The 14,178-nt window shown below is 45.5% G+C and overlaps 1 protein-coding gene across 3 annotated transcripts in view; it reads left to right on the forward strand.

The window, feature by feature from the left end:
* Nucleotides 1-14,178, forward strand: part of wscd2 (WSC domain containing 2) — a 71,289-nt gene that overhangs the window by 47,314 nt on the left and 9,797 nt on the right. For all 3 annotated transcript variants that reach the window (XR_014531016.1, XM_083526385.1, XM_083526386.1), the window contains exons 4-8: nucleotides 426-610; nucleotides 4,058-4,179; nucleotides 5,564-5,738; nucleotides 6,887-7,051; nucleotides 7,909-8,109. Coding sequence is in view for 2 of the 3 variants with exons in the window: in XM_083526385.1 (XP_083382511.1) it covers nucleotides 426-610; nucleotides 4,058-4,179; nucleotides 5,564-5,738; nucleotides 6,887-7,051; nucleotides 7,909-8,109 (848 nt within the window). In the remaining variant the exon portion in view is untranslated. The remainder of the gene's footprint in view (nucleotides 1-425; nucleotides 611-4,057; nucleotides 4,180-5,563; nucleotides 5,739-6,886; nucleotides 7,052-7,908; nucleotides 8,110-14,178) is intronic.

Here is a 14,178-nt window from a genome sequence, read left to right on the forward strand (position 1 = left end):
TAAGAAAATACATTGTGTACACTAAGTGGGAACTGAGAATTGAGCCAAATGAACAATAATGAACTAACAAGTTGAACTTCATTAAGTTAAACTGCACTAGAAATGAGCCGACTCAAAGAGTCAACTTTTTCGGCTCCTGAATCACTTATTACCATCCCCCATTCTTTACCACACAGCTGAGAGCCAAACAACATCCAACCATTTATGCTGAACATAGAGCACAGCTACTTTAAAAAGGTGTTTCCATGAATGCATTTTGTCTTTAGGCGAAGTAATGATGTGGCAATAAAGATGTTTATTGAAATAAAAGTAAAGAGAAATTGAGGTTTAATACATTCAATACATTGTTAGTATTTTGTATTACTGATATCGGTAGTAATAGAAAATGAATGTTCAACATCTGTCTCGAATCCCTCCATTTCAAGGGGCTACATGTACGCTGGCCTGGAGTTCGGCGCCGAGTGTTACTGCGGCCACAAGATCCAGGCGGCGAACGTTTCGGACAGCGAGTGCAACATGCAGTGTAAAGGTGAAAAAAGCAAGCAGTGTGGAGGACCCAACCGACTGTCCATCTACAGACTGGAACTAAGCCAAGAGTCAGCACGGAGATGTGAGTAATCACACACAATCACACATTCTCACGTGTACAAACACATATTTAAACAAGAATGTATAATATATACACTATATTGCCAAAAGCATTGGGTCACCTGACCTTTCCTGCTCAATGTGGTTCTTTTCATAACTGTTACCACAAAGCTGAAGGCACTCAATCGTCTTTGGAAACCCAAAACCTGTTCCAGCATGGTTATTCCCCTGTGCACAAAGTGAGCTCCTTGAAGATCTGGTTTACATGCTTTGGAGAGAAAGATCTTGCTGCTATGGAGATCTCATCCCTACTGAACGCCTTTGAGATGAACGCTGACTGAACCCCTGTAGGTCTCCTCACCTACATCAGTACCTGCCTTTCCTAATACCCTCATAGCTGATAAACACAAATATCCATAATCTGGTGGAACATCATCCTAGAAGAGTGGAGGGAATTATAAGAGCAAATTGTGAAATGTGGAATGCAATGCTCAAACAAATCACATGTATTTATGACCAGGTGACCCAATACTTTTGGAAATGTAGTGCGTCTTTTTGGATGCGGTAACATCACATTTTCTCAATGCCCCTGTGCACAAAGCCACCTCCATTAAGATATGCATAACGTGTTTGAACTAGAACTCTGACTGCACCCCAGGTCTCCTCACATCAACTGCATCGGTCTTAGCTGAATCTACACATGTACACACACTCACACAGATCACCACAATAACCAGAATAGTAACACAAAGAAGTGTGAAACTGAACTAGAAAAACTCAGCCGCTCAGAAATCGTAAAAACCATCAGGAGAAGGAAAACCACAAGTCTGCTGGCTTCACGAGAACCTGAAAAAAAAAGTAGAAAAAGTGGAATTGCGAAGAAAACGAGAACATAAAGAAAACAGGAAACATAAATCACACCCGCAACAAAATCGCACCATCATGCAGAGACAAATAACGCGCGTGATCGAATATTAATTGCGTTCGATGCGCAATTCTGGAAGCTCGTGAAAAGGAACAGAAACAATAACGCACTCAAGGTAGTCAAACGGGCCAAATAGCTCAGTGAACAGCAACATGGAGATCGTTCAATACGCTTATTAGAAGCGTGTGGTGAGTGCAGCAGGGCAACTTGGCAAGCAGGATGGAGGTAGAAGCAAATTCGGCTGAAGCAGCAAGCAGGCAAGCCAGCAAGGTCAAAGTCGAAGTAGGAAGTCAAAGTAGGAGCCAAGTCGTGCCATGGCTGCTTGTATAACACTATGTATAGTATAAACGATGCTGCAGGATAGATGCTAAAAGGTCCAGGCACCACAATAGATGAGACGAAATAGTCTGCACGATCATGGGTGATTTTAATTTCTGTGGTCGCTTCTATCTTCTTTCCTGTTTGCTCAGATGGATAAGCAGACACGCTCTTGGTTTGCTGATAAGTATCGAGTTAACACACATTAATCATACGCCAGATCGTTAGCGACTGATGCAGCTGTTTCCTCTTAAAGCCCTTGACCCAATTGCAGGGTGATTCATATTGAAAGGGGCATTTAAGTTTCGTTGCAATACTGCGATTGGGGATGACAAGATTTGACGTTCCTATGGCATTTATACTGTCTTTGACATTTGAACTTATAGATAAGTAGATAGATAGATAGATAGATAGATAGATAGATAGATAGATAGATAGATAGATAGATAGATAGATAGATAGATAGATAGATAGACAGACAGACAGACAGACAGACAGACAGACAGACAGACAGATAGAACTTTGTCATTGCATTGTACACAAAATGCAGTTTGGCATCAGAAGTGCAAAAGTGCAGATAAATATGTAGCATATTTACAGCAGGTGATATATATGTAAGCATATGTACATTGAATAAATATAAAGGCTAGAACAGTGTAGAGACGTGTGGACATCGTTAAGAAGTACAGAACTGATTCTAAAGCTATGGCATTGAAGAGGAAATGTGCAGAAGTGAAAGGTTACAAGATTATGGCATTTAAGAAATGTGCAAGCTGAATAAACAGTCTACTATATATATATATATATATATATATATATATATATATATATATATATATATATATATATATATAGAGAGAGAGAGAGAGAGAGAGAGAGAGAGAGAGAGAGAGAGAGAGAGAGAGAGAGAGAGAGAAAAAGATACATAAAAATATCCGAGATAAATAAATAGTGCAGATGTAATGAGGAGTAAAAAAGATATACTATGTAGTATGTACATGTACATGTAGTACAGAGGTTATATACAGTGTTTTGTTTTGTGTTTGTTTTACGGTCATCTAGCGGTGTAGTGTAGAGTTCAATAGTGTGATGGTGGATGGAAAAAAGCCTGAACTGGTTCTGGTGCGTAAGTTCCTGTATCTCCTTCTTGATGAAAGGTTTAAGAGTTTGTGACTGGGATGTAAAGAGTCCTTGCCACATCTGCTGTGGTGAAGGTGTTCAATGGCAGGTAGTTGGGTGCCAGTGATGCGTTGGGCGGTTTTTTGGAAATGTAGTGCATATCAAATTGACATTTCTAGTCATATGTGGTTCTTCCCTAAACTGTTCGAGGCACATATTTCTATGTTCAGGATCCTTTTGGATGCGGTAACATCACATTTTCTCAATGCCCCTGTGCGCAAAGCCAGCTCCATTAAGATATGCATAACGTGTTTGGAGTAGAAGATCTCCTGCTCTAGAGCTCTGAACTAGAACTCTGACTGCACCCCAGGTCTCCTCACATCAACTGCATCGGTCTTAGCTGAATCTACACATGTACACACACTCACACAGATCACCACAATAACCAGAATAGTTACACAAAGAAGTGTGAAACTGAACTAGAAAAACTCAGCCGCTCAGAAATCGTAAAAACCATCAGGAGAAGGAAAACCACAAGTCTGCTGGCTTCACGAGAACCTGAAAAAAAAAGTAGAAAAAGTGGAATCGCGAAGAAAACAGTGGAGACTCGCTCTACCTCAGAGTTCCATTGATGTTGACTGGTAGATGTCTCCTGCTCAATGGATATAAATGGAGCCACCAGATTGGAGATCTGTGGAGATTCATTTAGCCACAAGGGTATTAGTAGAGTCAGATACTGATGCAGGTGTAGGTGAGGAGGCCTGGGTTGCGGTGATCATCAAAAATTCATCCCAACGATGTTCAATAGGGTTGAGGTCAGAGCTCTATAGCAGGAGATTCTTCACTCCAACTGAAGTAAATCTTCCATTTCGTTTAAACCACATCTTCATGGAGCTGGCTTTGTACACAGGAGCACTGTCATGCTGAAACAGGTTTGTGTCTCCTAGTTCGTAAGGGGAACATTTTTCATTTCCAAAGACATCCTATGCAATTCAGTGTCTCCAACTCTGTGGTAACAGTATAGGCGGGAAAAAAAAACAAATATGGCTGGCTTTCCAATACTTTTTTTCCCATACCCTGTACATTTGTGTTGTGCTTGCGTTGCAGATGGGAGCGCCATCTTTAAAGGATGTTTCAGGAGACCAGACAACGTCACACTAGCCCTTCCTGTCTCCGGCGTCATTAAGAACATGTCTGTGGACAAATGTGTAGACATGTGTACAGCGAAGGTATGTGGGTGTAATATTTCTACAAATATCTAACAACTGGAAATTGCCTATGTAAGCAGAAAAATCTCACCAATGGTCATGTTAAATCAGAAAGCTGTTGGTATGGGTCACTTTTTCACTGGTAAAACCTTTAGGGAAAAGATTTCTGACAGAGAAAGACGTCTGCCTCGAACCACATGCTTGCTGATGGCAACTTAGTTCCGCTTTCAGGCAGGATTGTGGAAAAACAAAATGTGACTGCAGACTCAGGAACACCGTGGACACGGGGGAAGCGGGGGGGGGGGGGGGGGGGGGTGGCTTGCACATGTGCTCATGTGCTAGATAAAGAACACAACAAGAAGAAAATAGCATTTTGGAGTGAAAAAAAGCTTTGTTGCTTTCTTTCTGCTTCACACTTCCTTTCCTACACTTTCTTTTGAATAAAAAACAAAATTTGCTTCATTTTTTTAAACTTACACAAGGAAAAACCATCTTTAGCAAGATAAACACCTAGACCTTTATTCAAAAAAATGGACTAGCATTCTCTTCCAAAGAGAGAATCAAAAATCCTAACAAATCCAAACTTTACCTAAAACCAATTACTGTATTATTCTGTAAAACTGATTCTTTGGTTGTTGTTGTTGTTTTTGCTAACTTCTGAAAAACCAAAAAGGCTTTCATTTGGTTACTGTGGTTAGAACTAAGGTTTTAATGTGTGGTGAGTTTACAAATACCAAACAAAAGCAAGTGTGTTTTAAAATAACAATCCACTGTTCTATGAAACAATGAATGAATGAATGAATGAATGAATGAATGTTCTATGAAACAATTTTTAGGTCCATACCAACTTCTATAAAACCATAACCACAATGTCAACAATCAAAACACAACAGATTATTTCCTCCAAAAAAAGGGAAAACCAAAATGTAGAAATTAGTCGTGGTTAAAAAAAAAAGTACACACTTCCTGCTTTGTTTATTTCAGACATAAAGAGAGTATTAGTTAATCATTAAGAAGTGTGACTTCTTGCATTAAAGCAGAACTATAGGTTGGTTTGGAGCACCCAGTTTTGTGTAAACATCAAGGCATCTCTCAGAAAAGCAATTGTTACTGTTAATCGGCCTGTTAGGGGTTATAAGGCCATTTCCAAAAAAAATTTGAAACCCTAAAAAACAATTGCATTTTTTCTCCACAAGAGTATCCCATTTGCTTGGCATCCGAGCATCCTAGATTTTTTAATGAGATATGAACCCAAAAGCTACATCATGTGCTTTGTGTTTAGTCATTATTTCGCTATATGAATAATTATGTCAAAGAAATTATGCTCAATAAATGTCAATTATGTGTAGGCTTATAAGGATAATAAGACAAATGTGTGTGTGTGTGGGTTTATTTGTTCGCGCAGGAGTTTTCTCTGGCTGTTTTGGCTGGTATTAAATGCCACTGTGGTTTTCCCACCACCCTCTTTACCCTGCAAGAGCCTGAGGAAGAGGATTCGTGCCTTAATCGCTGTGTAGCCGAGGACTTTGAGAGCTGCGGGAATGACGAATACTTTGTAGTTTACCAAACACAAGTGCAAGGTAATGGCGAAAAGAAATGCTTTCTCAAGCACCATTTTATTTTACCATCTAGCACAGTACTTCCCTTTTTTTTTTGTTTTGCAAACCTTTTAAAGAGTTACGACTGGTTTGTACCATCGCCTGGTCCATTGTTTTAGCTTTGCTAGCATTTAAGGAATTTATTTTTTCGCAACCTGCCATCGGGTTATGAAACGCTTTTGCAAAAGAAGCGAATCAATGCATGCTATATGGAAAAAAAATTATAATAATGTGCTTGCTTAATGTACCCTGTGGAGATATCGGTGATGTTTATCTTGTCAAGCCTGAGCTGCAATTAGCGGAATTATCATATACAGACGCATAGGTCAAGCAGCAAAAAAATGCATACATGCAGTAAAACAAACCAGGATGATCCCAATTCAATTGAGATTAAAACCACATTATTAAAAAAAACTATATTTTCCCAGACACATACAGCATGTGTATGTAGGATGTATAGGCTTTAGTTCTCTATATATGTTTTTTTTTTAAATATATGATGACTCATGTTTTGAGGACGTTTATTGCATAAATGCACCTTTCACTTCCCTGTTCATGGACGATGACGTTATAGCGCTAAACACATGATTTTACACCACATCTAAATTCCTTTGACGTGGAAAAAAAACCCCGCTGCCTATGCAGATTTTTAGTTAGCAAATTGTTAGCATTGTTTTCCTCTCAATTAGACTTAAACGACACAGCTGATAGCATGTCTACTCACGTCATGTATATGTAAAATGAAGCAAAGATTTCTCAAAATATGCAAGTAGCCCTGGTACTAGAATGCGACCCGAATTGGGGAAATGTTGGGACTTTGTTTTTTTTTGTTTTTTTTATATGAATAAGATGATCGCTAAAAGACAAATCATACAAGCTAATATTTTCTTCACAAGTGAACGTTTCAACTGAGAAATTTGACACTTTCATTCACAAAATGAGCTCATTGCAAATGTCATGCCTGCTACAAGGAAACCAAAACAAGAAAATGAATGACTTTGTTCACATTTATTACAACTGCAATTCTACTGTATTTCAATTGCACCCTGTTCAAAATGTCCAATTTGCAAAAATACACATGACTGGAATGAGCAGGGACATTTCACTTACAGTGTTGTCCAATTCCCTAGACAATCGGTGTATGGACCGGCGGTTCCTCCCCACGCGTTCGAAAAGGCTGACGGGTTTAGCGAGCTTCCCTGGAGCTGGAAACACTTGGGCTCGCCATCTCATTGAGTTGGCCACCGGCTATTATACAGGGAGTTACTACTTCGATGGTTCACTATACAACAAGGGTGAGTGTCTACATCCTGCTCTTTTTGTCTTTAGACTTATTCTAGGTAGGGGATGATGAAATGATACAGGAAGCCAGTATTGAAAAAGCAGTACACCAAGGCAAGGCAAGAAGTTCTACCACTACGCCTTCTATGAATGCTCATTGCTAACAAAAAGGCACGTTGAAGCTCGTTTGAAGTTACACATTTGCTACATTTGGAACTTCAACATGCCTTGGAGGCCATTGGCTTTCTCAGTGACAACTGTACCTGCTGCTTCCCAGACTTTCTGGAGTTTTTTTTCCAAGTGGTCCTTGGCCATTTAATCTAATCTTCTAAAAACCCTTCTGACTCCATGATTAGAAATGTTTGTATTTTTTGATTAGGAAAATTCTGTATAATGGTTCCAAATAGTGCTAAGAGGAACACATACGATTTGCAAAATCAGCACCCAGTGCCATTGTTATGTACCTTGTCTTGTAGGTCTCTTTGCTCAATTCTCTAATCAACATGAGATATATGTATTCTTGCATTCAGAAATACGTAAGCGTTCTTTCACCTGATCAACACTTGCACTTCCACTAACTCAGCTGATTCTAATTATGAGGAACTGTAGGAGATAGAAGGTACAGTAGAACAAGGTTTTCTTGGTGAACTGCATTTCCTTAGTGTTCATTTCTTTTTTTCTGTGTAATTCCACAGTTTTTTAATAAAGCCTTTTTTTGTGAATGGGTTAATATGATTTGTTTTGATCACTGTAGATATTTTGGAGCTAATAAAAATGTCTTGGTCAAACTTTCATGTGAACTGTTGCACTGGAAAAAATGTGCTTAATTTTCACTCAGAATATATAAGCATTGAAATGTCTGAATTTTTAGGTTTCAAAGGAGAGCGGGACCACTGGCGCAACGGGAGGACGGTTTGCATAAAAACGCACGAGAGCGGGAAGAAGGAAATCGAGGCCTTCGACTCCAGCATCCTGATGATTCGCAACCCCTACAAGGCCCTCATGGCGGAATTTAATCGCAAGTACGGCGGCCATATTGGATTTGCATCACAGGCTCACTGGAAAGGAAAAGGTGAGCATACAGAAGCGATTCTTAGGAAATCTGAAGGATTTCCATTTTTGAAGCTTTTCTAAAGGGCCAATATGACGGGTCAATCATAGTCAAGTCAAGTCAAGTCAAGTTTATTTGTATAGCGCTTTTCACAACAGACATTGTCTCAAAGCAGCTTTACAGAAAACAACAGTGAAGGTGAATGGTGTGCGTTTGTCCCTGATGAGCAGCCGTGGCGACAGTGGCAAGGAAAAACTCCCTTAGATGATATGAGGAAGAAACCTTGAGAGGAACCAGACTCAAAGGGGAACCCATCCTCATATGGGTGACATCAAAAGTTTGGTCATAAATCTTTCAACAATACAGAACAATTTGTGATCATCATAGATCCAGCATCAGCTTCTCCATGCCAGGGCCTTTAAACACTCGGCATCTACTTCTCCATGATCATCCATAGGTCCATAATCTTCACGAGGTGGGACGTGACTGGAGCTGGCCAAACCTCAGGATGCCTCGGGATGGGGAGAGAAAGAGAAGCAGTGGAGAGGAATTAGCGTAGCTGCTGTTCATGATATTAACAGCACAAGTTGATAATGTGCATGTGATCAGATGTTCTGGAGCACAAGGTTGTGATGTGATGTGTGTGATGTGTGTTATGTGTAGGCTTTGCTAAAAAGATATGTTTTTAATCTGCACTTAAACTGGGAGAGTGTATCTGAACCCCGAACACTGTCAGGAAGACTATTCCAGAGTTTAGGAGCTAAATGTGAAAATGCTCTACCGCCTTTAGTGGACTTTGCTATTCTAGGAACTACTAGAAGCCCAGAGTTTTGAGATCTCAGGGAGCGTGACGGATTGTAGCGTGTTAAGAGACTGGATAGATACATGGGAGCCAAACCATTTAGTGCTTTATAAGTGAGTAGCAGTAGTTTGTAGTCTATTCGAAACTTAATAGGAAGCCAATGTAGGGACGATAAGATTGGGGTTATATGATCGTATTTTCTTGACCTAGTAAGAACTCTTGCTGCTGCATTCTGAACTAACTGAAGCTTGTTTATTAATGATGCAGGACATCCACCTAGTAATGCATTACAGTAGTCTATTCTAGAGGTCATAAACGCATGGACGAGCTTCTCTGCATCAGATATAGATAACATATTTCTTAGCTTAGAAATATTTCTAAGGTGAAAGAAGGCTGTTTTTGTAACTTGATTGATGTGATTTTTAAAAGATAAGTTGCTGTCTAAAATAACTCCCAGGTCTTTTACCGTTGAACTAGTAGTTACAGAACAACCGTCTAAATAGGAGACCCTTTTGAAAGAGTTCTAACCATTTTAAACTTTGTGCAAAAGCCTGGACATTTTTTAAGAAAGCTAGTTTAACAATTGCTTCAAACTGCGTTTCTCTCGACTCTTTTGTAGACGATCACAGTTTTGTTTCCTCTTTTCTTCATCTCCTTCTTGTTTTTCGTCTTAGTTTTCTTACTTGCAAACAAGTTCCCTTCCGCCGTGAAAAGAATATACTTTAGTTCCATAAACTTGGTTAGTATGCGAGTTTTAGAGGGGTATGGGGTGGGGGGGTCTTTTTGGGTCAATTTGTTGTAAATTGCATTTTTGTTCTCACTGCCTTCACTACTCATATTGCTGCTGAGTGGTGGGAAAAAAGTATGATTTCTTCTCAGGGTGTGTTTCACACGATGCAACTATGAGATGCGTCACCTCTCCTTGATCTCTCCATCTTTCACTTTCTCTTGCCGCCTCCCTCTTTCACACAACTTTCCCTTATTTCTTAATCCCAAGTGATTTACTTACAGTATATACAATATGACATTAAACATGCAGCCTGTCAGGCTGCAGACGCGATAGCCGATATAGTCCGATCATTGTCCTTTTATTTCAACAACCGTACAACACAAAAACACTCATAAGCCGTTGAAAACAACAAACAAAGACATCCGCTCGATACGCGTTGTCCGCTATGAGTTGGAATGTCCCAAGCATAATCCATAAAGCCTTCGGCAATGAGTAATCCAAGTCGGAAGTGGAATTCGCATATACAGCCGGCGGTCGAGCAGCCACGCGATTGTCCAGCTTGACAATATATGACAATATAACGACCGACAGCCTGTGACTCAAGAACGTGAGTTTATGTAGTCTGATCTTTCATGAGCCACAGCTGTCGGTAATCTTGGGAAGCAGCGTGACTGCTATCGAGGGGGGCGTGGCAGGGTGGATCTCTGACAGCTACAGACGGGGGCGTGGCAGGGTGAATCCCTGACAGCTACAGAGGGGGGCGTGGCAGGGTGAATCCCTGACAGTACCCCCCCCTCCAGGGGCGACACCTGACGCCCCAAAACCCACCTATGCCAGGCGGGCCAGGGCACTCCGAGGAAGGCCTCCTTAGACGCCTGGGAGCAACGAAGGCCTGGTGAGCATCCTCTGCGGAGAGCCGGCATGGGACAACACCTTGCAGGTGGATCCGGAACGGAGCCACGCCCTCGGTGCTGACGGGAGGCTGAGTAAAGCCCCTGGCGGGGATTGGAGCCGGAGCGACCTCCATGGCAGGGAACCGGAACTGGACGCCAACCATGACAATGACCGGGGAGTGGAGGACATCCCGGGCGGAGACCAGGAACGTCGTACCACACTCTGAGGGACCTGGAGGACCGACGTCGACGTCAGAGGGACCTGGAAGACCGACGTCGCCATCAGAGGGACCTGGAGGACCGACGTCGCCGTCAGAGGGACCTGGAGGACCGACGTCGCCGTCAGAGGGACCTGGAGGACCGACGTAGCCGTCAGAGGGACCTGGGGGCGAGACGTCGCCTTCTGTGGAGCCCGGGGGCAAAACGTCGCCTTCTGTGGAGCCCGGGGGCGAGACGTCGCCTTCTGTGGAGCCCGGGGGCGAGACGTCGCCTTCTGTGGAGCCCGGGGGCGAGACGTCGCCCTGCGTGGAGCCCGGGGGCGAGACGTCGCCCTGCGTGGAGCTTGGATGCGATCCTTCGCCCTGCGTGGAGCCTGGATGCGATCCTTCGCCCTGAAGAGGACCCGGGGATGAGACGTCGCCTTCTGCGGAGCCCGGGGGCGAGACGTCGCCTTCTGCGGAGCCCCGGGGCGAAACGTCGCCTTCTGCGGAGCCCGGGGGCGAAACGTCGCCTTCTGCGGAGCCCGGGGGCGAAACGTCGCCTTCTGCGGGCGCTGGGGGCGAGACGTCGCCTTCTGCGGGCGCTGGGAACGAGCCGTCGCCTTCTGCGGGCGCTGGGGACGAGCCGTCGCCTTCTGCGGGCGCTGGGGACGAGCCGTCGCCTTCTGCGGGCGCTGGGGACGAGCCGTCGCCTTCTGCGGGCGCTGGGGACGAGTTGTCGCCTTCTGCTGGCGCTGGGGAAGAGCCGTCGCCTTCTGCGGGCGCTGGAGACGAGCCGTCGCCTTCTGCGGGCGCTGGGGACGAGCCGTCGCCTTCTGCGGGCGCTGGGGACGAGCCGTCGCCTTCTGCGGGCGCTGGGGACGAGCCGTCGCCTTCTGCGGGCGCTGGGGACGAGCCGTCGCCTTCTGCGGGCGCTGGAGACGAGCCGTCGCCTTCTGCGGGCGCTGGAGACGAGCCGTCGCCTTCTGCGGGCGCTGGAGACGAGCCGTCGCCTTCTGCGGGACTGTGGGGTGAGCCGTCGCCGTCGGTGGAACCCAGGGGCAGCGGTTCAACTTCCCTTTCGCAGTCCTGGAGCCGGGGTGAGTGCACAGGGAAACCCCTGGGCGTAGGGGCGCTCCTTGGGACCCTTAGGCGCAGATCGGAGCCAGTGGAGCTCCACGACATCAGTGGAGCTCTCTTTGGGACACTGAAGCGGAGACGAGCTCGTGGGGTCGCTCGGAGGCGGAGACGAGCTCTCGAGAGGAGCCTGGAGCGAAGACGAGCTCTCGGGAGGAGCCTGGAGCGGAGTCGTGCCCTCTTGAGGAGCCAGGAGCTGGGCGGAGCGCTCTTGAGGGACCTGGAGCTGGGCGGAGCTCTCTGGAGGGACCTGGAGCTGGGCGGAGCTCTCTGGAGGGACCTGGAGCTGGGCGGAGCTCTCTTGGAGGTCCTGGGGCGGAGCCGAGCTTTCCGTGGGCGAGATGTCGCCTTGGAAAGGGCTCTGGGATGGGGCGCCGTCTGGAGAGGGACTCGGAGGAGTCACTTTGCCTTCTGTGACCGGAGGTGTCGGCGCGGCGCTCTCGTGACGACTCTGTGGCGGGAAAGCATGCTCCTGGAGACTCTGTGGCGGCGCGGCGCTCTCGTGACGACTCTGTGGCGGGAAAGCATGCTCCTGGAGACTCTGTGGCGGCGCGGCGCTCTCGTGACGACTCTGTGGCGGCGCGGCGCTCTCGTGACGACTCTGTGGCGGCGCGGCGCTCTCGTGAAGACTCTGTGGCGGCGCGGCGCTCTCGTGAAGACTCTGTGGCGGCGCGGCGCTCTCGTGAAGACACTGTGGCGGCGCGGCGCTCTCGTGAAGACTCTGTGGCGGGAAAGCACGCTCCTGGAGACACTGTGGCGGCGTGGCACGCCCACGGGAACCTCGGAACAGAGCGGCACGCCTGTAGAAGCTCTGTGACGGCATTGTGTGCTCGCCGACGCTCGGAGATGGTGTGGTGCGTCCACGAGAACCCCGGAACACAGCAGCACGCTGGTAGTGACCCTGAGATGAAGCAGCCCTCTCATCAAAACATTGGGGCTGAGTTGCAGGCTCATGGGAGATCCGGCACGGAGCCGCGTGCTCTTGAGAACCTTGGAATGGAGCACCTTCCTCCTCAAGGGGACTGTAGTGGAGATCCACCACCTCTATCCCCAACTTCCCCAGAAGCAGCCCGCTGAATTCGGCGAGTGAGCCGAATTTGCCCCCTTTGGCGCTCCATAGTGAGCTGGCTTTGGCAAGAACTTCTCCAGACAGGAGGGAAATACAGAGGGCAATCTTGGCTCGTTCGGAAGGAAACCGGGAAATGTTAACAGCCACATACTCGCCGATGCCTTGCAGAAACCCGCCCAATTCGTCTTTTTTCCCCGAATAACGAGCCGGTAATCCCCTCGCGCTCTCTGAGGGGCATGGCGCACCCGCGCTCTCATGATCCGGCTTCTGTGGATCTGAACCGCGAGAAGCGGCACTGAGCTTCCGGAGGAAATCCGAAGCCGGGTTTAGCTGCCGATCCGTTGCGGTCGGAATCGCGGAATGGCGAATCCGCGTTCGGTATAGGTCGGTCGTTCTGTCAGGCTGCAGACGCGGAAGCCGATATAGTCCGATCATTGTCCTTTTATTTCAACAACCGTACAACACAAAAACACTCATAAGCCGTTGAAAACAACAAACAAAGACATCCGCTCGATACGCGTTGTCCGCTATGAGTTCGAATGTCCCAAACATAATCCATAAAGCCTTCGGCAATGAGTAATCCAAGTCGGAAGTGGAATTCGCATATACAGCCGGCGGTCGAGCAGCCACGCGATTGTCCAGCTTGACAATATATGACAATATAACGACCGACAGCCTGTGACTCAAGAACGTGAGTTTATGTAGTCTGATCTTTCATGAGCCACAGCTGTCGGTAATCTTGGGAAGCAGCGTGACTGCTATCGAGGGGGGCGTGGCAGGGTGGATCTCTGACAGCTACAGACGGGGGCGTGGCAGGGTGAATCCCTGACAGCTACAGAGGGGGGCGTGGCAGGGTGAATCCCTGACACAGCCACCATACTGTTTGGCTCTTTATAACCAGTGGTGTTAAACCCAGTTTCAATTGAATTCAATTATATTTTATTTGTATAAGTGCTTTTAATAATGACATTGTCCAAAAACTAGCAACTAACGATTATTATTTCGATTAATTGGATAAAAACATTTTTTCAATGGATTTTTTTTTTATATTATAACAATATAAAACCCTAATTCAGGGTATCTATGTATAAAAAGTGTACTTTAAAAATGCTTTTAAAAATCAATATAAAATATAATATAGATAGATAGATAGATAGATAGATAGATAGATAGATAGATAGATAGATAGATAGATAGATAGATAGATAGATAGATAGATAGATAGATAGATAGATACAACTTTATTGTCATTGCATAGTACA

This window comes from Silurus aristotelis (genome assembly GCF_946808225.1).
Source record: "Silurus aristotelis genome assembly, chromosome: 23".
NCBI lineage: Eukaryota > Metazoa > Chordata > Actinopteri > Siluriformes > Siluridae > Silurus > Silurus aristotelis.